This window comes from Ruditapes philippinarum, unplaced genomic scaffold (assembly GCF_026571515.1).
Source record: "Ruditapes philippinarum isolate M1 unplaced genomic scaffold, ASM2657151v2 ctg6125_1_1_1_1, whole genome shotgun sequence".
NCBI classification, from domain to species: Eukaryota; Metazoa; Mollusca; class Bivalvia; order Venerida; family Veneridae; genus Ruditapes; species Ruditapes philippinarum.
This window is the reverse complement of record NW_026865915.1, coordinates 51,359-75,616: the sequence shown is the minus strand read 5'-3', so window position 1 is coordinate 75,616 and position 24,258 is coordinate 51,359. Positions and strand designations below refer to the sequence as shown.

Sequence of the window (24,258 nt, the reverse complement as noted above, 5' to 3'; positions counted from 1 at the left end):
CATTTTTTTCATGCCCAAATACCACTCTGGCGTTTTAATCAATCAAATAAAAGTAATAAGCCACCTTTCGCGACACTAATAGCCGACAAGAATTAAGCTAAGAACGGATAATCTTGGCATAATCCATATTTAAGGTTCGTGATTCTGTAAATTACATGTATGTAGCTTCCATACTACCTGTAAGAGCACACGTGTACATAAACAAATGTGTAGTTCTTTTACTGAAGTACAAAGTATAGAACACGACATTAAAGCCTGTTTGGCCGCATGTAGATCCGCGGCTTTTTTGTAGGTCTACGTTGATGTATAAATTACATTGCGCATCGATTTTCTGTAATTTTACATTATATAAATACTTAACATTTTAAGATGACATCTGGTATTACAAAAAAAGTCAACGTTAAAGTGAAAGTTAATCTGAATAATTAGTTATCATTCCTTGGTGGCATTTATAGTTGTACGTAAATATTGGTTAATGATAGTGTACATGAAAATATCTCAGGTACACCAGTGGTCAGTGCCGCATTACATTTCTCACCTCTGCAGTACAATAATTAAATTGTTTATATTAATGAAAGTGGCAAATCTGAACCTTACTTTATTACAACCTAACCATGGTACATTTTTATATGAGTTTCAAAGACATTTTAATGTACAAAATGGGTGCTTGTGATAAATGGAGTAGGTAAACGACATACATATAATTGCACGTTTTCCCACCACCATTGCAGATTGTTCAACATAACAGTGTCCTGTGTACGCATGCACAGGTGGCAGTATCAGTGTTTGGACACTCAACCCCTATCTGCCCCTGGACCCCTACTACAACCCTGAAAAAAAAATTCAACACTTATAGGCTTACTATAAGGTACCAAATACAAAACCACCGATGAAATTATATAAAACAAGAGGGCCATGATGGCCCTAGATCGCTCACCTGAATTATCAAACTCATCCAAACAATTACCTAGACAAGCATTCTGACCAAGTCTCATGACAGGTGAGTCAAAAATGTGACCACTACAGTGTTAACAAGGATTATCCATATTTGAGCAGTGCGACCTAGTTTTTTACCCAGGTGACACATATTCAAACTTGACCTAGAAATCATCAAAACAAACTTTCAGACCAATTTCCAGGATACTTGGATCAAAACAGTAGCAACTAGAGTTGTTAACAAGATTTTTTCTATTTTTAGCTCCGGTGACCTAGTTTCACATGCGATTTCGAACTCATCCAAGCAATTACCTAGACAAACATCCTGACCAAGTTTGATGATAATTGAGTCGAAAATGTGACCACTAGAATGTTAACAAGGTTTTTCCATATTGGGCGGTGTGACCTAGTTTTTCATCCAAGATGACCATGTTCGATCTTGACTTAGAAATCATCAAAACAAACTTTCAGACCAATTAACAGAATATTTGGATCACAACAGTAGCCACTAGAGTGTTAACAAGATTTTTTCTATTTTTAGCTCCTGTGACCTAGTTTTTCATCCGAAAATGTCCCATGTTCGATTTATTCCCAGCAATGACCTAGACAAGTTTCCTGACCAAGTTTGATGACAATTGAGTCAAAATTGTGACCACTAGAGTGTTAACAAGGTTTTTCTATTTTTAGCTCCTGTTGACCTAGTTTTTCATCCGAGATGACCATGTTCGAACTCATCCGAGCTATCACCTAGACAAGCATCTTGATCAAGTTTGATGATGATTGATGCAAAAATGTGACCGCTAAAGTGTTAACAAGGTTTTTCTATTTTTAGCTCTGGTGACCTACTTTTTCATCCGAGATGACCCATGTTCGAACTCATCCAAGCTATCAACTAGATAAGCATCCTGACCAAGTTTGATGATGATTGATGCAAAAATGTGACCACTAGAGTGTTCACAAGGTTTTTCTATTTATAGCTCCGGTGACCTAGTTTTTCATCCGAGATGACCCATATTCGAACTCATCCGAGCTATTATCTAAACAAGCATCCTGACAAAGTTTGATGATGATTGGGTCAAAAAATGTGACCACTAGAGTGTTCACAAGGTTTTTCTATTTTTAGCTCCTGTGACCTAGTTTTTCATCAGAGATGACCCATGTTCGAACTCATCCAAGCAATTGACTAGACAAGCATTCTGACCAAGTTTGATTGATGATTGGTTCAAAAATGTGACCACTAGAGTGTTCACAAGGTTTTTCTATTTATAGCTCCTGTGACCTACTTTTTCATCCGAGATGACCCATGTTCGAACTCATCCAAGCTATCACCTAGACAAACATCCTGACCAAGTTTGATGATGATTGGGTCAAAAAATGTGACCTCTAGAGTGTTCACAAGGTTTTATCTATTTTAGCTCTTGTGACCTAGTTTTCATCCGAGATGACCCATGTTCGAACTCATCCGAGCTTTCAACTAGATAAGCATCCTGACCAAGTTTGATGATGATTGAGGCAAAAATGCGACCGCTAGAGTGTTCACAAGTAATTGTGGACGGCCGGACGGACGACGGACGACGGACGACGGACATTCACCGATCCTAAAAGCTCACCCTGAGCAAGCTCAGGTGAGCTAAAAAAAACTCCACTATCAAATTTATAGTTATAGGGGTTGGGTGTCCAAACACTGATACTGCCACCTGTGTACGCATGCTGAGAAATATTTTTAAAAAAAATATAAATAAATTTGTCAATAAACAAATGAAAGAATGTTTTTAACACATTGCTCGTAAAGATCGGATATTTCTCTTATTTTCCATTATTACTACTTTAGAATAATGTTAAATAAATATTTTGTTAGCTGAATCCTGAGTTATCAGTCAGAAATGTCACGTGTAACAACAATATGTTCTGCCAAGATTATCTATACCACGTAGAGCCTCCCCAACCATGTAAATCAACCATCCTTATTTCTGGGTCGTATACAGTTCTGAAAAATAATACAGAAACAGTTTTAGAATTTAAACGGAAGTATCTTGTCAAAGACAGCTAGATTAATTGTTAGATGTCATGAAATGTTTTTCAGGCGTGTTTTAAAATAAATTACCTGCTTCTTTTTGCAATTTCAGAGTGACATTTCAGTCAACACATAAAGAGAAGAAGTTACTTTTTTGTATTAATATTTAGGATTTCACATTCAGTAGTAATTATGTAAAGCACACATTTTATTTTAAAAGCTGTAATTCGTTTTAGGTTTCAATTTCATTTCAAGTCTTTATTTCGACAACTTAAAAAAGAATACTTTAAGCCCTTTTGCTATTCTGAAATAAATATACATATATACTTAAAACACAATGCAAGATTGTTCTTGAATTTCATTACGATCTAAACGAAACGTATGTGTTTCAAAGATCACATACGATATTCGTATTTTTAATCATTTTAGATTTGCAAGAACATAAAATGGAAAACAACATCAACCAAGCAAAAGCAACAAAAATCATTAAAGGTAATGTGTCATCTTTAACATGTTGACATTTTTATATTCTAAGATACATTTCAGAAAGGAAAAAAACTTTGTTGTTTTCATAAAAAAACATGCTTTTTAATATAGTCATTTATCCTAGTTATCGTCAGTAAATTATTTAAACAAACCTTATTTAAACAATAAAAGCTGTATACGAAAATGGTTGAAAATATTGGATTTTGTAGGCAAGATTTTCTTAAGCTATCAAAAATACTTGGAGAATTACAAAACAAATGTTCTTATTTGTTAAAGTTTTACGCCCAGGACAACAATGTTACACAATAATCGATTATCTAGACTTACAAAAATATTACATTGTCACAGAGCAGAACATAAAATACAAATCACAAATTTTAGCAAACAAGAACAAAGCTCTTTAGATGATTATAAACAACACATTAATTTTCTCGTGCAATAGTAAGGCTCTGGACGTTTTTATACGACCTCCAAACCAACATATTTCTTAAGCCACAGGGGCTTATAAGAAGTAGCTAAAATATATTACTAATATTGCAGATAATGATCGATAAACTTCACTTCCGGTTCATACACAGTGCTGAAATTAATGTTTGACTTCCGTCGTTACTTTTTTGTCATTAATTTAGATATAAACCAGACCAAAAAGTAGCTTTTGATAAGAATATGAGATTAAGCTGATTGTAATCATATTGATAACTAAAAACGAAAGAACTTTCAATTTTTAATACATTCGATGTTTCAGTGAAAACTGACTATTTATATTCCATCTTAAATATAATGTTAATGAATGTTTCATAAAATCAAGCTTGTTGTCGTGTTGAACTCTTTCGAAATACAATTTAATTACACTTTTATTAATTTAATAAAACAAGATGGCCAATAATGTAATAAGACTATGCTATAGTTTTAGATGCTCGGGCAATATGTAAATGGGCATAGTTTTTAATTATGTCGCACAAAAATAATATAATTGACATCTTAAACTGTTCAAACATTCAATACCTTTTCTTATCATTAAAAAATGAATTCATCAGTGTAAAGGTTTTGAAGCATACCTGTATATCCATTCAACATTATTGCCCCACCAGGAGTTGTGAAATACTGGCTCTCGTTTGTATCTTGCATTAAAAGTTATTTGTCTGTAAGTAAACCAATATATAATTATGGTAAAATATGAGACAAACCTTTATTAAACACTTTGTGTGCAATCAATAGCACTTACGTCAGACAAAATACTGCCAAAAACCATAACAAGTTTTAACAAACGATAGTAATACTTTAACCAGAATTTAAAAAAGTAAAGATTTCATTTTGACGTCAGTACTGTACACCGTCATAGCTCGTACAATACATATTCGCAATAACAATATATCATAGCTTTGTATAAGGTGTCCAAATATATATAGAGAGATCAGAAACGAACATTGACACCATAGCATAAAAGCGTATTGTTCTGTTATTGTTATACTAGTTTGATATATTTTGTATTGCTCCCTAATTTAATAATAGATAATACATAATCGATTGTTAAATGAAATTCATCTTCAATGTCAATAAAGTTACAAAGTTGTTCATGTACAGTTCTCATTTTGGTTTGTCTGCATATAGTTTTTAATCAATTGTTAAATGAAATTCATTTTCAATGTCAATAAAGTTACAATTGTTTTAAAGTTGTTCGTATACAGTTCTATTTTTCAACATGTCTGCAAGTTTGTATAGTCTATATACACTCTAGATAAAAAAACTCAAATATTCTAAACATTCTTTTAAGAACTAACTAGTACAATAATTCTTGATTGTATAAAGTTCTTGGTTTTCTTAGTTTCGGAATCGTAGTTTTATTTTTTTTATGCGTGATAAAAATATGTTCTTTGTAAGTTCGTAAGTGACGTTTTACTGAAGTAAAAAATGTTTATACAATAGAGGGTTAACAGTTTTATAGCAAGTGACCTGAAAAATGACACAGGCGTATCTAAGTAAATGTATATATCTGTCACTGAACTGAAATATCAAAGACAAAAGCTGAGGTTATATGGTGACATATTTTTATGTTATATAAGTACTGAGAATACCCAATATCAGTGTTACTTAATGGGAAGAGAAAATGTGTCTCAATGACCGAAATTAATTGTCGTTTGTCATGCACATATGCTTTATATAATCAAATACAGACGGCAATGACCGTGACTTAAATATAAACAACAACAAAAGGCAAAGAAAAAAGGGGGTGGTATATATAACTATAAAGTTTTTACATATGATGCTTAGTTTTTATGTTTGACACTGACTTTAACTTCATTCATGTATGTACTATTATACAAGACCAGTGTGACGTCTATTATTATTGACATTATTTGGCTCCAGATACCTTAAGCAATGGAAAGTACATTTTTGATTGTTATCATTTACATTTCCTTTCAGCATAAATACAAATAAAACTTACTGTTACATCAAACAGTCTGTTTTCTTGGTGTTTTTAAAGATAAAGAAGAACACTAATAACCAAAATATCCAAATGACGTCACACAAGTTCCATTAGTAATATACGCTCCAGGAAATCTAAAACCATATTCGGACAGTTTCAGGACAGTATCCAAGAACTTTATTCGCATGTATGTTAATTGGTCTGATTTTAAATTTGTTAATGATTGTTTTATTTATACGTTAATGGACTTGATTATGTTAGCAGTAGAACTAATCAATCTCAAAGAAAAGTACAGGATTTGAAAGTAAAATGGAATAATGATTTTTAACTGGTACATTTTTTTCGCTTTGCTATTAAAATCATAGCTGCACTTTGCCTTTCTAAGAAAGGCAAAGTGCAGCTATGAATTTAATAGCAAAGCAAAAAAAATGTACCAGTTAAAAATTTAAGATTCGAATCTGCTTTAAATTTGCAGACGACAGCAAGTGTGCAGACGTTACAATAAATTAACGTAATGGCGTCATTTTAACGCCTATCTTATATGAATACGCTGAAGAACTGTTCATATTGTATACTAATTGATGGATTGACAGCGTTTGTTATCGTTAATTGGTAGTCAATGTCAAAAATACTAGACGTGTCAGTCAGTGCGTTTACCCTCATATATTCGTGAGCATAACATACATAATATATAAAATTAAACACTCCAAAACATTACAACCCATTCGTAAACTTAAGACATTTATTTTCAACAAAATAAAGGTCATTCTGGATGAAATAGATAAAGACACAACTGGAACGGAAACTATCAAACAACAACAATAATAATTATAATAATAATGAACACTAGAAACAACAACACATCAAAAACTAAAACAAAAACAACAAAAAACGAACAAAAACAAAAAAACACACCAAAAAACACACACACAAATAACATATTTACAAAAATCGGAATGATTTTTTTATTCCGGTAGGTACAATCGATCAATGGTTATTTATATCATAGAAAGTTATAAAGTACTTGTTATCCTACCATGTAACTAGTCTAATGATCTTGTATGAACAAATATTTTCCCTAAAAATACTTTATTGTCAATATTATTTTCGTTCGATATTGACATTTATACTCGTGCTTTTATGAAATATATAGTAGAAGGCTCATAAAATGATGATTCAAATTTCTATGTTTTTGATATAAAAAGATAAAAAAGAAAATCACGTGTACAAATTCGTGTTAACATTGGTCCCAGATGGTTCGACTTTTTGTTAAGATTACTGTTTTTCTCTCTCTAAAGCATATTAAACTCTTAACCTCCTGAATTTCTTACATGGACTTCTCGAGTTTTTTTAGTCCATTATCAATTTTTGTGATATCAAGATGAATATTGAAAGTTTGTCAGCCAATAGTATAGAGCCTCGTCGGACTGTATGACTATGTACGCTAGCCTGGCTCTATACTGATGACAAACTTTATACTTGATAAGGATAATCTATTTCCTATCCAACAGCAAAGGGAGCAAAGGTTAATTGGCAAAAAAACTGTATAATTTCTTTGTTTTCATAATCTTATGACATGAGTTATGAAAAAATTCTTCAGTTAAAGCTATCAGACACATTAAGGTACAAGAATTTTTTTATTTCATGTTTTTACATTGACCCTAACAAAATATCCAAATACTATTTTATTGATGAAATTGCGCTTGCACCACAAGCTGTATTGGACTTTTAGTAAAATTGTCTACATAGGACACAAACGCATATCAACCCACCTGTCCCGTATTTCTTATGCTACTCAACATTTTTGTAAGACTTGGTAACTATGTCATTTTCCTAATTAACGATGTATAAAATGCCTTTGTTTTGACCATAAAAATAATCATAACTCTGTGGTAACTTGTATGATGTAAAAAAATGGACGATATCTACCCAAAAAAGTACTGCAGTATAAGTTTTGAAAACCTTCTTTCAAATATTATCAGATATTTTATAACACCACGCCATTTTCAGAAAGTAGTATGGACAGAAATAAATCTAAATTACACCATGCTGGAACTGTTATCTATCATTTCTTTGATTTCATGAATTCTTATTCTGTTACTTTCATAAAATATTAACCCATCTGTAATAAAAGTAGTATCAACCAATACATTCATAAAAACTAAAAAAAAAAATATTTATTCATTGTGCGAACAGGCAGTCAAAAGATTGACTCCTTATGTTGAAACTCATATAACAACGACATATATGTCAATGTTTTTTTCTTCTTTTTTTTCGCCACTGATCAGTTGGAAATCAAAGATTGTTTCAGTGTGTTTGATTCAATATACAGTGCCAAACATAATAGAACTTCTTATGAAATGATAACTTAACATATACTCACATCATACACAATCTTGGTTTGGTCTCCAGGTAGACGGTGTAATCCTGCCAACGTGCACGGGAACTTGGGCACACGTGATTATCATTCACAATAGTAATGTTGATTGGTACTGAAGCAGACACAAAAACGGTGTTGTAGTACAAACAAAGAATAAAATATCCAACTGTTAAAAAATGTCCTAGGTGCATTTTCATTTTCCAGGCGTCCGCTGCTTTTTTTGTTTAAAACAAATTATTCCTAGGTTACCGTTGATGGTTTTAATGCATTTCAACTGCTAAAACAACTGATTCAGTCTGTTAGTTTTGCTCTGTTAATTTGTCACTTTATGTCGTCTGCGGTAAAATAAGAAAACATGTGTGCAGTAGAAGGCCTTTTACGGGACGTTACCGTATGTGTGTACTTGCAGTGTACCTTACGCCAACTCGCTTGTCCTAGAGGACGGTATTTCACGCGTCAGTACACTAAGGCAACTTATTTTAATTAAAATATCGCTTTCGTGTCATGTATATTATGGCAACTGTTGTTCAGTCTGTCAGATGTTTGCTGCTGGCTATGTAGTTAGGTCAAATGTCATATTACTGTTTTGGTGGTCACACATAGAAGTACATTGTTTAATAACCTCATTTGTGTTTTTATCATATACATGTATATATTCTGCAACAGATATGCTTGCATTTCATTGCCAATTGCGGCCAAACGGAAATAAATTATATATTGCAATTTTAAAAATCCCGAATTAAAGCTAAGACAACAGTTGATATTACATGTGTGGGTTCCTCTGGTAATACTGATGACCACAGTAGATGGATTGTACTCCTTAGAGCAAGGCTTGCTGTATTTGTAAACTCTTTTAAAAACGGCGGTCACATCCAATCAAAGTCCACCATGACAAAGACAATACTATTTACTTAATAACAGTGGTACAATTTCATTTGATTCATTTTCGGCTTTTTTTTTAAATATATATGCATATAATACTAAACACCATATGCAAATAATTGTATAAGTTTTTAAGCAGATCAAAAGAATGATCGAATATTGTTTAAACAGAAGGCTTTAAAATATACGTTAATTGTAAAATATTTTGCACCGAATATATGATCTTGATATTTGATACATCAAAATGAAATTGGAATTGAAGAAAAAAGAAAGATAATTTACAATATTGAAATTAAACTAGTATACAATTTTACCGTGATGCAACATTACTGTCAAGAAACTTCTAAACAATTTGTGATTTGTAAGCATAGTAGGCTTCGAATTTGCTCAAATATGAGAGCAGTTATTTTTCTCCAGTTTGCCATAATTCCGTTTACTGTTTTGTTTTAAGTAAACGACACTGTAAAGACATTGAGGTGCCTTTGGACACGAGAGGGCACCTGAGCAGAACCACCACATTCCGTAACTAACACGGATAACTTCCTTAAACGAAAGAATTCAAAGTCCTTGGCGGGATTTGAACCGTCACTGATGAGCGCAAGTAATTATTTAGATTAAGCGGCTTTACTTCACCACCTTAGAATGTGGAAAGTCGTCATTTGACATAGTTGTTGCTACTGTTACAGAAAACGTTCCGACAGAAACAACAACAATTATATAAAATAATTTGCTTTGTCAAGGGAGAACTGTAGATTTATAACAATTCAGTTTGAGTAAGAAAGTTTTCTCCCTTGTACAAGATAATTTGATATACGAAAATTCTTACCCCCTCCCTGCTTTGTCCAATAGTCATCTTTAGGCTTTGGTTTAGGCGTTGTTGTGGTCGTTGTAGTAGTTGTTGTTGTCGTGGTTGCCTTTGTAGTCGTCGTTGCTTCTGTAGTCGTTGTTGTGGGCAAAAGTTTTAACGTCGTTCTACGCGCAGTAGATGTTTGTGCCTGCAACATACGTGACATCTTTGTTGTCTGAACAGGAAAATAATCGATTACTCCCCTTTCTGGTACGCTGCCTGGTACTGAATTGTAGCGATCGTCTTGATGTAGTCTTTGGTCATCTAATACAACACTTAATGAATCATCAAACACCGGAACTCCACCACCCTTTTTGTCCATGTACATCGGTTTATTATATGCAGAAGTCTGAGCAATGCTGGTGCGAGTTGGTGATAATGCCCGTGCTGCGGATGATGATATTTGATTGTTTGAACTCATTACTTGTGGTAGTCTTCTATTCTCCACATTTGCGGGACCTTGGTGAGTAGAAGAAACTCGACGGCTTGCGGTAGTAGGACGCGTTTGCTGTCTTGAATAAGTTATTGACTGTTGAGTTCTTGGTTTAGCACTTATAGTAGATTTTGTTGGTTTTGCCTGCATTGTCTGTCTGTTTTTATGATATTGCTGAGTAGATATACCATACGCAACAATAGACCCGTTAGGTAGAACTTTAAATCTTGATTGTTGCGGCGTGTTAGCTTCTATGATATCGCTTGCCCGTGCAATTTTCGCATTCGAAGTTGTTCCGTGGCCATGGTCAACTGCATAAAGTGCAATGGCACCGCTTTCATACACGTCAAAGGGTGCTGTAGGTAATGGAACATTACGGGTAGCGGATGCATCATACATGCCAGCTTCTTCATGTAGACCTTTGTCCCCTACCAAATGTGATCTTCTAGCCATTGATGAACTTAATGTACTCGATCGAGCACGTGCTCTGTTTCTTGAATCTAAATTGCTTATAGCTCCAGCCCTTGTCGGTCTTTCATTTTGATTTCCTCTAGTAGTTTGTACATTTGAGAAATGTGTGCTGCTTGTTGGTCTGGTATTAACTGACCGGTCTTGACTTGAACGCCCTTGTGCAATCCTCTTTGGACTACTTTTTACTGTGTATCTTTTTGTTTCTCTAGTTGGAAACACCGGTCTAGGATTTAGTATCGTTGGGGACACAATAGCTTGATGATACCAGTTTTGGCCATTCATTCGTTTATCAGCTGCCACCACAGCTCGTATTGTATCAAACACTGACAGTTTCCGGGGTCTGCTCGTAGTTGGTGGACTTATTGTTGTATAAAGAGACATTGATTTCTTTGGAGGAGGTTTATGAGTTCTTTGTAAAAGTGTTCCATGATTTAAATCCGTGTAACGGCTATAGCAAGTTGTACCTGAAAGATAAACATTTCTTTTAATAGGCATTGATTTTTTGGTACTTTTTAATAATAATATTATACACGACATATAAAATTGAATTTGACAATTATGAAAAATGGAGTGTCTGTTAAACAATTTATATAATAAATAATAACGTTGATAGTATTAAGTATCAGACATAACAACAAATCATGAAATAAATACATATGGATGTTGTTAGCATGTGTTAGATACATGATTTGATAAAACTTATTTATAAAGGTGATTATAAAATGTTCTAGGACAAAATGTTGCTTTTTCATCAAATTAATTTTTTTTTTTAATCCGAAAGATTCATTTCTCTTGTTCTTATCAATATATGTAATTCTTATGGAAAATGTGCCCATTGTAGAGCAGTCCATTTTAAGACTACATATTTATGAATATCTGAACAATGTTCAGTCTCAAAAATTATCATACAAAATCTTGAGCTTAACTATTTCAATGCTACGTTATACAATAAACAAAAACAAAAATGATGATCTATTGAATGAATGCCAATGCAAAAAAAACGAATGTGCATAAAATAAATCGCTTTATTATGGCTTTCTTTTTCATTCTTGACACATTCTGCGTTTTTATTATGAAAAAAAAGTAAAATAACATGTTTCAGGAAATAAATGTGCAATAAATGTGCAGTAAATTGCACAACATGCACAAAAACTGTGTAGTAATTAAAGGTCCCGAACTGTCATCAAGACGAGTGCATATTTACGCCATAACAAATACACGTCACAATAACAATTTATACAATATTGAATTGTTAACATAGACTTACAACTGCGGAAAATGTAAAATATAAATGTCAAATAAAAAAGCTTGTGTAGTCAGTCAGTGCAAATTGTTGCTGAAACTTCTTCCTCTTTAAAGATCCTTATATTTTCATCCACACGATACCTTACATAAAGTAAATAATACATTTTATATTCCTTCAATGGTACTTTTTAACATGTTTTCTTTTACTTTGCTCTTAACGTGAATATAATAATATAAAAAAAACAATTTAAATACATTTTTTGTTTATTTTAGGATAACTTTCGATTGATTCTTGAAACAACATTTCATCGGTTTTGAGGAAGACCCTTGGTCGAAACGTTTATTGAAATGCAAGTCTTTCTTATGTTGATACAATTTTAACAATTGCCTTCAGCTCATGTGTAAATAGAACTGATGCGTATTACTACATGTATTAACACAACAATTCAAATATGTTATATCTTGCAATGCCAAAATGACAAGCAAGTATTTAATGAACCATATATGACTCCAATATACATGTACATATCGTTATATATATATATATAGACTAGAAAATAACGGACACACTGACATTATATACAATGTATCAGTTCATTAATCACATGAGTCATACTATGATGTTTAAACTGATATTTTAAAAGTCTCTTACTTCTGAAGAGCCCTGTTAAGACCTCCCACGAGCATTATTTAAATTGTATGTTCTTTCTGAATAATTGATTTTCAGAACGCTCATTGTAGGAATAAGCTGCTACATTTGAGTTTTAATTCAGTACTGTAAGCAACAAAATGTAGGTGTTACTAGGGATATGAAAAGCAACAAAATGTAGATTGTATATGCTACACTCAAGTTTAACATAATCAAATTGTGGGTATTATTTGCTACATTTATGTTATTAGAAATGAACAAAATATAGGTAGTATATGCCATACTCAAATGCAATACACAAACTTTAGACATCTGCAACTCATCTCTCGCATTAGAACTGTGTCTTGTGTACTTTTCTCAATGTGTGTTAATAAGCCGACAAGGGAAACAATCAAGGGGCAGCAATGTGACTACAGTGGACTTTCACAGATTCGTCCCTGATTTTGCTGACAACATTGTTTCTTGTAGCACAGCGCTAACAAGACATAAAATCAAAGACATATTACCTTGCTCCTCTTGACAAATAGATTTGGTTCAACACTAATGCAACAAAGACGAAGTAAGTTCATGCAAGGACAGATCTAGACCATCCTGTCTTAAACAGTGCAATAGTAAAGCACAATGTGTTTGTGTATATTGGCAGTATAAACACCAACGAAGGTAAGTTAGTAAGACTTTATTTACTGAGGCTATACATTTGGTTACCAAATCGTCCATGTTGGCCGCATACTTGAATACTCCCGATCTTCTGGTCAAACATGTACCTCCACAATAATTATATCTCACAGAAAAAAATCAAACGTAGAAGATGGTGTTGGATCAGTTATTTTCTCCGAATGGAAGACACTGCTATCCCCAAAATTATATGCACATCATACAATGATAAGAAGAATGGTGGAAAAAAAAGAACAACAAAGATATGCAGCTAGGTCTAGTGTTTAGGCAAATATACACATTAACAGAGGGGTCGAAAGGGAAACTGCTTATAGCAAACATGAAAAAAGATACAAGATAAATTATATTTTTGAACACACGCAGTATAAAGGGTATATATTAGTACCGCTACCTGACTGGTATATTTTATGGTTTCTGTAGTATCTCAAATAGGGATGCATTAATTACGAGATAAAATGACAATGAACACAGTAGGTAAACTACTACAAGGAAGATTTAATATATTAAATGCCCATCTGACCACAATTTTATAATGGTCTGACATGGTTAGTATGCATTCAATAGTTGAATTAAAACATTTGGTTTTGTATTACTCTGTACTTGTATAAAAATATCGTTTTGGTTTCTCTAACAAAATGGTCAAAGATATGTCAATTGATATAAACTTACAACCACAGGACTTGACCTTTTGTCATCTGTTTGTATATTAACAATCATGACTAGCCATTGGAAATGTTATGCTTAAAGCGCACACGACAGATTGTCAGTTACATCTTTGTAGTTGTGACAATAATTTATGAATAAACATCCAAACATGCTGAAAGTTGTGAATTTGTCCAAATATTGTTATTATGAAAGCTGAAAGTGTATTATTTATGTGGCATCACAAAATGACCTAAACACCGAACAAACTATGTTAACAAGACTTTTTATTACATTGGTGCAAAGATTTGGAATAGAATACCATATAATACCCGTTCTATCAATTCTCAGACATCTTTTTAAAATAGTATAAAAAAAACTTTCTTGCAGATCAAATAAATATCTTCATAACTCTGTCATTATTTTATAATACTTGTACTTACAATGCTTGTATATTTGTTAAAATATTTGTAAATGTAAATTTAACAATATTTTTTCAAAGAAGCGTTTGTAATAGGGCAAAGGCTAACTGGAATAGTTGTTATTGTTTATGATGTTTTGTGTTTGTGCTTCTATATATTGTTTAGAAGGCCACAATTAAAATTTAGATGTATAATTTGTTTTCTACGATGGTATGCCTTCATGTGTTGTCCTTTAAATAAATATATTATTATTTCTTTTTTCTATATAATTCATAGACTGATACATATTGGCTTTCAATGTATTTCAAATATAACATTACAATAGAGCATGTAAAGGACACATATATATTGTTGGTGCTTTGTTAAGGTTTATCTTGGTTTCGTTTAAAAATATTATACATTTACATGCTAGTATATTATTAGCTAATTTAGATATTTGAAAGGTTAAATAGTTGAATACAAACTGTTGTTTTTTTTGTAGTTACAGTAAATTATGTATGTTTTTTTACAGGTATTTATTTCCAAATGTATATATAATCTAAAGCGTCAATCGATGAACATGTATACTATTTATGTCAATAAAATATTTGACTTTACTTATTATATATATATAGTTCATGCAAAGTCTCAATTATCTTATTCATAACACTGCACAATTACCTGTGACTGTCTATCATTTTTGTATTTGTCTGATGTTTTTGTATTGTAAATATGCAACATTGGATACATATTAAATAAAGCAAAAAAATTGCTAATATTGATTTAACAAAAAAAGAAAAAATTTTTTTTTCAGAAGCAGTGTATATAAATAATATAAACATTATGATTATCCAATTAAAATCGATGTTACATATGTTTAGATTCATTTGTGGTATTGCCGACGGATGTGAATCTATCAAAATAAAAATCTTGTCTTTAATGAGTTTTTTTACGACCTCTAAAATAATTTTATTGATATCATTACAAATGCCAAAAACTATTTACACCTTTCATCATATAGACAAGATTTACCGCCATGCAAGTAAAATTAATATATTGGAATATGTCTCGACGGGCAACCGCAAAATTCGCATTTTTATATTTAGAAAGAAAAAAACCCAACCAACAACGAAATATCAGATATGAAGCAGAGAAAAGTAATCAAACAAACAATCTTGATAAACATATAAGTGATATCAAACGACAGCGTTAGACAGCGTTTTAATTACATGTACTATGTTGCAATGATGAAAGAAAAAGCTTGTTATATTAGAGAAAAAAAAAACATTCGTCGCATCAACTTGCACTTTGTGGTCAATTACAGGTCAGTCGGAAACACCAAAACACAGTCCTATCTAAATATAGGAAATACGTTAATATAAAGTGTAGAGTGATACGTTATGTTTAAAACACATATGACAGTCCCGACAGCTGCTTTGTTTAAGTTATGGGGAAAAAAGTTGGTTGTAAATTCACATAAACTTACATCCAAATACACCTCCGTGTCTTGTAATTAATTAAAATATAAAACAACATGGCAGCAAATATTTACATCATAAATTAATTAAAAATTCTAATTTGGTAATGGCCTATCTAATTGTTTAAACCTGCGGACGTAATAATATACATGTATTATATTTTAGAGATGAAAGCATGTTAATTGTATAAATTGTTGAAAAGACATTAACATTGAGAATTATATTGTGCTGATAAACAGATGGGGCTTAAGCAGTCTGATTAAAATCAGCTTCTATATAACGATACTCGATCATTAGGATCTGACGGGCACCAATAGGAGGTCACATTCTCGTTAAGAATAGTTTGACTGCATGACTAATCAAAGCACAGAAGGCGCTGAATTTGTTTGGGTCTCAGAATGTCAGAAAGGTGAAGATTGTGAGATTATAAACCAATTTGTGTTTGTATATTTAAATGCCACCAATGCTTTCCGGTGTTTTAACTGTAGTAAATTGGCTATAAGACCAGTTGCAACACTGATATTCAATTCAATGTTTATTTGACTTAAACAATTTGAAAAAAAATGAGTTGCCTTAACTGGGATTTGAACTCCAGACCTAAGCGAGCGTGCAAACCCCTCGGCCACGTTGAAGTTATTTGTGAAGGGCCTAAAGAAAATAATCCATCTCATTCTAAATTAGGGTTTGTAACACTTTTTATTTCGACGCTAAACCTGTTGTTTAACACAGATGTAAATAATCATGGAGCTTACTTTAAACATGTATATCTATAAAGAATAAAACAATATTAGAAATCTTCGACCATTCAGGAACTATTTTGCTTGAAAATTAATGCGCCTTTCATTTGACAATCTTTACGCAGTGATCTCCCCTGATTTTGTTCGGCTTTAGTGTACATATAAAGGGAAGTAACCGCTTTAAAAAAGCGGACTACTTCCGGCATTTGCAATTAACAACATTAGGGTCTGAAATTTCGCTACCATTATTTGTTTGGTCTGACGACCCAAACAAATAAAAATAGCTTTCTCGGGGAATCACAATGAAGGCGAAACAAATACGATTGCAGTCAGATCTACATGCAAGAAATAACTTAAGTAGATCTGAACTTTAATCAGATTGGCATATTAGCAAATATAAATAAAAAGAATAAAAAAACCAAATATTGCTTTAAAACTATAAATAAAATACTCTACATACTTGAAAAACACGTCTGTAGTATATATGTTATTAGTTAAAACAATATATCAGTCAACAAGAAAACTTGGCAAGGACTAACTGCAGCCTAATGGAATAGAACAGAATATTTATGTCTATCTCCGGACTTAAGCATAGCTTATTGTCCACAAAAATAACGATTACAATACATAATCAAAACGAACAGTAGACAGATCTTACATGTACAAGTAATGTAGAGATAAACAATAAAGAGGCACAGCATATATATCATAAAGTAAAAAGTTATGTAAGTCGTAAACGATGTGATAATGAAATTATTGTTGATGCGATATGATTGACTTTATACATTGACAACAATACAATGGTATGATGCTGTTTTAACATGTCATTTCCTAGATCTTTACTTTACCAATTAATTTATCAAAGAGCAGTCCTGAATTAAAAGAACTATTTTGATGCTATTATTAAGATATATCAATAAACGCAAATATTGTTCAATATTAAAGGCACATTATCCTTCAGAAATTCATATTTTTTAAAATACTTTAGAAATACCAAGCATGCGTTTAATAATGTTCAAATAGTGGATTAAGAACTGAAAAAGTAGCGCTGGACATGTAGTGATGTGTCGCGAAGGTAGCAAAATGTAAACAAAGTAGTATTTGACTTCCATACATAATGCTAATTCACTACTTAATATACCATTTGCTAAAAGGGCAACATAAGCAAAAGATAATTTATGTTTATGGCAAATGTGCCTTTTTTCGAAACTATGACAATATACCAAAACTAAAAAGGTTTTTGAGGAATGAAAATTATCGCATTTCTATGGCATAATGGGCAGAGGCAATAGACACTGGTTTTGAAAATGTACAATGATAGTTGATGGACATTGTTTACACATATAGGCAATAATAATGATTACATTAGTGATTTAACACCAGATAAATATAAATGTTGATTGTAAATATATACATCTAACATATACTGTTACATACGTGACATTAATGAAACATTTATATTAACAAATGACTTTTATGCACCTCAACGACATTCATATCATGAGAAATAAGAATATGTTTTATACTAACACTACTAGAAATAAGGTCATACTAATAAATGATATAAAACTGATGTCAAACACTTTTAATAATAATAATAATAAAAATAATGATGATGATGATGATGATGAGAATAATAATGATACTAATACTAATACTAATAATAATAATGGTAATATTATTATTATAATTATGACGATGATGATGATATATTGTAAAATGTAAAACATCTCACTACAGATCACATTGTAGACCTTTTATAACCACTACACGTGCATTAGTCACGTCTTTGTCTGCATGAAAAATGTGCTCAGTATAACGTAAATAAACGATGACAAACAGTGTTTGACTGATGTGCAAAAACATGTTGCTGTTGTCATATTTTGCAGTTACCCGAGGCGTTAGCATTTTAGTATTTTACGAGGGATAACAATTGTTTGCTGTTATTTACAAACCTAGGGGTTTTTGTTATTTCATTACCCCTAACAAATACTTACTTTTGGCACTTTTTTCATAGTTTTTCTTTTTCAGATTTTTACAGTCCAGTATACCTAACGTAACAGATCAAAATGTTTTAGTCACATGGTACACTTGAATTAACAGTAAGAATAACTCCCATTGGCCTATGGGAAATTAAAATTATAAGAATAGTGAAGAGATATCACGAAACAAGTAATTTTTAATTTGTAGGGAAGAAAAATAAAATGATAAGTAACACAAATATCGTCAACAATCTCTGATAGAGACTGATTTCCTACTACATGTAGTTTGTTTTTGCAAAGTACATTTACTTGAGGAAAATTAATGTGATATGCATGTATAATGTTAACATTGGCATTTCATCGTAATAAAATGTTGAAAATGTACCATTTCTATGGATATTTAGTTGAAGGCCATGACAATTAAAGGAATTAAATTATAAATGGCAATATGTTGTAACTGTCAAGGATAATATATCGAGTGTTTAACTCTGGAATTAATAACCATCACATTTTATAATTCTTCATTTAGTTTTAAATTAATTTGTTTATGAATAAAGAAAAAAACTATAAACTAAAGCTATATTTTTCATCCTTGTTTTTGTATTAAAGGAGGCAAGAAAAAACAATCCTTAACTTCACAATACATGTATATTAATTTGTAATAGATTAATGTTGCAGTAACCCTCTGACTTTTGACACATTAAAATAAAGCATTGGCAAACCCATGAAATGTTGTCATTGTCATAATCTAAAGCTATATATCACATCCTTATATACCATTACTGATTGACCTTGTTGTTTTCTCCGTAGGTAATCGAAGTAGTAATAAATAACTATCGTAAAATCGTTTAATTCTGTTGTACGTAGATGTCATATTATGTATGTGCTAAATATTTGTATGAAATAAAGACAAATTGACGTTCTTCAAGCCAAAACAGATAAAGTTAGAGTTTTTAATATGATACCATGATTGATATATCAACATATAAAGTCTTTTCTCAGTGCATGTTATTTAATCACTCAATTAATTGTGAAGCATTTCAGTTGTTCAAGAAATGGGATACATTTAACTCATTGTAGCTATAATTTTAGTTTACTTTTTGCTACTAAATTCAGAACGCGCAAAATTATGAGGTCCAAAATTATATTAAGCGTGAACGTACACTATATAGAATGCACATGCATGTATGTTTGGAATTTCTAAGGTTGATATTAGGATTAAGGCCGATTGTATAACATTCCCCAATATGTACCATGACTGACTGAGAAATTATGATTAACAGTCTTTGATATTAAACATCAATATTTGTTTTGTATTTGAATAAATATAGTCGACAATGGCAGGTAAAATACATTCAAAGTTATTACCAATATCCTTACAAACATTTTAACTTCTTGTTTCACCTGAATATTCTGGAAAAGGAAGCTAGATCCCCCGAGAGTAATGTAAACTAAGAACAAATAGTTAGAAAATGAAAAGTGTAATGCATCTCAAGACCCCCCCCCCAGCACCGGCTTAAGCGGCATTCAATTTTCAACACTAAAACTTATTGAAAACAGTGATCAGAAGGACCATAAATTATAACAATACTAAGAAGAAGTACTGGGTATACTGGATTGATTCATTATTACTAATTAAGAGAGGTTTAAGGGTATTATCATTTATTGGTTATAACAATAAAAAGCCATTCTCTTTATTCTTCATTATTACCTTTTAAGACATTGATGAGTCTTTTGTTTAATCAAACACATCTTATTGACCTTTTATGAGTACATATATCATATTCTTAAGCTATTTGACCATTATACGTAAATGTATGCACTTCATCATTGGTTATAACATTTTATGATCATCGTTATATGACGGCGTTCAACCTTTTTCTTTATGGGTGTTCAACCTTGTCTATATGGGTGTTCAATCGTTGGTACAGAGTTATATACAGATAAGTGTTCGTATGTTAACATAATGCATTTATAAAATTCAAAATTTTGGAAACTTTGAAAATCGTTGTGTAATCATTTTGAAACAATCGAATTTTTGTTTGAGCCATAATGAATGTATTGATAGCAAATTTGTCACCTATAATATATCAAAACGTAAAAACATTATAATCGACATTTGATAAATTCAGAAGGTGGTACAATCTAAATTACACATTTATATCACATTCTGTATATAATTTACGAGATATTTTTTTTATTAAACAACATATATATCAATACAATATGTTATTTAAGAAATTCATAACAACAATTACATTATGATTGTATGCATTGAATACAAATTGAACACCAACTTTTTCTAAAAAGTTAGAAACACAGAACAGAAAATCCTTATAATTTCCCAACCCTATTTCCAAAGAGTCTGGGTGTCATATAATGCCTTTCTATTTATATTGTTGGAGATAGAACTGGCTGACTTTGACTATACGAGAACAAATAGAGACAAACTGATATTGACCAATATTGGTCGTATATATAAATATTTGATACCATGATGTATAAAATTTAAGTAAAAGTTAGCTTATACTGGACAATAGCTTTAAGTGTTTAAACAAAAACTACCAGCAGTCAATCTTGCTAAAATGACAACAAAAACGTTGTTACTTTCTTGTCAGCAAGATAGTGTCCCTGAACCTAACACACTCGTTGGTATGTACATGAAGCAGTCAGGTTATTTAACCGCTCGTATAGCACGAGTCAATTGTAACCCCATCCTACTAGAATAGCGGATGGCTTTGACTTTTATATTATCAAAACCCTCGGTAAATGCCCCTTTCTGTTAGGACATTCAGAAGGTAAACTCCATCCTTAATGCCTCCGCATTCTTAGATGATAATTGCAATTAAGGCTTCTAAATAAAACTATCATTGACATTGACCCAGTCGCTGCAGCGTTTATTCCCTTAGGGTGAAAGTCGCAATTACGACTCGAGCAAGCAAATTTGGTCAAAGCCTAAACACAAATAATTATGTCTCCAAAATCTTTGACAGTTGACTTAACATTGTTCATGCTAATACTCCTTAAGGTGATACATTCGTCATCGGCTCGTAAAACTTCGACATATTACGTCATTTTCCGAATCATAAACAGATCAAATATGCCGAGATATAGCAAGAAAAAACACATATGTGTTATATCATTGTTTTTTCTTCTTCAATTAGATTCAATTTACACGTAAAACAAACTTTGAAAGTCTGAAGTTCTTATTTTAAAATACTCATACTAGCTGCATGGATTTTTTCTTTTTAATATCTGAAAATAACATTGATACCTAAATCAACTATACACATCATTTTAGTAAGAATGAAATAAAACAGCGGTGAAACAGTTAACCCAAAACCTATACCATTTGCTTATGTTGTCCGTTTTCCTTTTCTAAAATCAGCCAAATATATTTTGTACAATCTACAGAATTACCGAGTTGTCTCTGACGATAGTTGAATCAGTTACGGGGCACAAATTGTACGTTCAACCAAATTATCATTTTTAACATATATTTTATTATAAATTCCAACAGAATGTCTTCAAACCATAAATTTGTCATTTAAACTAGCTGTGTATACAATATTCAAACAAGAACATTAAGACTTGATACAAATGACACCAAATATTGTCAAGATATAGATTTGTGCATAAAATTAGTCTAATCGAATACAGTTTCGGTAAAACACTGACATATCTTTATGCAATAATAAATAACATAAAACATACTGTACCTCGAAAAAATACTGATATTATTAAAATCCATACTATCATCTTAAGAGAAACTATCAAATACATGTCGAAATATACGAAAAGCACATTAAAAAATCTTCAGTTTTTTTCCTTATCCAGCTATATCCATCACATCAGAAAAGAAACATTTTATCCTATGGTGACATGCTATCAACGTTTTTATGACGATGACCCAGTGTTCCGCATATACATATATATACTTTCTTTCCTTTCTTTCTTTATACCACAATCAGTAATTCACGGTGTAAAACCTCGTATATAATTCCTAATATATTACTATGGTAACAATATTCATTTATGTCTATATAATTATAAGTGACACTTAATAATGTCACCAAAACATCTTATTTTCTTAATTTATGCATTCCGGAGTCTTATCCTTGAGAACGGTTTTAACTAATGCAACTACCATCAGATCGCGCGTATCATTAACATGTAATGTGTTTATGTAATTAATATGTACACTAATTAAAAACAAAGAACGTGTCAAACAATCTGTTGTTGAGGATACTGTTGAAGCTTAAACATAATTTGCACGAAAATACCAAACAAACCAGTATTGGTGAATATTTTCAATTTTAATAAATTTCCTAAGCAAATCACTCATTTTTGATGAAAGAAACGCATAATAATTACATAAATTTGCATTTAAATCACGATGTCTTGTATTATTAAAAATGCTAGAATAACTGCATTGTAGCTAAGGCATTATTTCTCTTCAGACATAAACAGCACTAGGTCCATATGCAATAATTTTTTTTTACAAATACATCTTTAGATGAAATATATAATTATTTCTTTTTCTTCTGCTTCTGTTGCTTGTGACTAAAATAACACTGGGAATCTTCAAGAATCTCACAATTACGCATATTTTCAAGAGACGTATTTTTGTTATCACAGTGAAATATAACGATACTAGTATATTGTTTAAGAAATGATTTTAGGATATTTTGATATCACTATTTGTTCCTTTGAGAAGTCTTCTTTGTCTTCCGTTTGTCGTTTGTTATGTTATTTCTGTCGTTATTGCTATACATGTACACAGTTTTATTCTTGTATTCTGTCCATGTATTTTCATTTATAAATTGCATAAATTGATGAAACATTTCAGGACTGCTTACATTAAAATGTTATTTTGTTGGTATTATTGTTGTTTTCATTGATGATGTTGTTGTAATTTTTTATCCTGTTGCATGAAATCGTTATTATAGTGAAATGTGGTCTAATAAGTGCACAGAACGTCAGTTACATCAGGCGTGTTAATTAACTTACTTTAGTATGTAAGATATTTTTTATTCAAATGAATTAACAATGTCTAACAACAACGGCTGATGAAAATATAAATTTAGGGTGACACAGTGGTACGTTAAAACAATTTATCAACAAAAACTACACGTTATTTAATAAAGAACTCATGTTTAAACTAAACGTAACTATTTTAGTCATCTGTCGCAGGAAAATACAACTTCTAAAGTAGCAAACACGAATGAAATGTACCTATTGGATAGAGGTGGCACGTGCTTATAATGCTATCGTATCAAATATTTTGTTCCGATACCAACAAAACAAATTTCGTTTAAAATATGTGTGTGTGTTTTTTTTCTTTAAATTTTAGCGTTTATTTTACCTGTCACCAAACAAAATTGAAATATATTAATAAAAGTAAAACAGTTAACCTGAAGTATAAAACAGTCATGGTTTAAAGACATATTTTGCCTCAGAAATCCATATGTTTAAGTCTTTTGAAGAGTTAAACATTTGTTTAATTATGTTTTAATGATGCATTTAACGTGCAGTAATTGTCTTAAAGATAGCAAAAATGTTAACAAAGTAG

The 24,258-nt window shown here is 31.4% G+C and overlaps 1 protein-coding gene across 2 annotated transcripts; it reads right to left on the bottom strand.

Annotated features, from left to right (window-relative positions):
* Positions 1–2,701: 2,701 nt before the first annotated feature.
* On the bottom strand, positions 2,702–22,892 carry LOC132730720 (integumentary mucin C.1-like). Of its 2 annotated transcripts, XM_060716699.1 has the most exons (6): positions 22,406–22,890; positions 9,953–11,341; positions 8,248–8,356; positions 4,495–4,578; positions 3,966–4,016; positions 2,702–2,923 (listed from the first exon to the last, which is right to left on the bottom strand). In XM_060716699.1, coding segments are annotated over exons 1-6 (1,698 nt in total). In that variant the 5' UTR covers positions 22,470–22,890; the 3' UTR covers positions 2,702–2,922. The 2 variants fall into 2 exon arrangements, with proteins under 2 accessions (XP_060572682.1, XP_060572681.1); XM_060716698.1 differs by lacking the exon at positions 3,966–4,016 and having other exon boundaries at positions 22,406–22,892.
* Between the last annotated feature and the right edge of the window lie 1,366 nt (positions 22,893–24,258).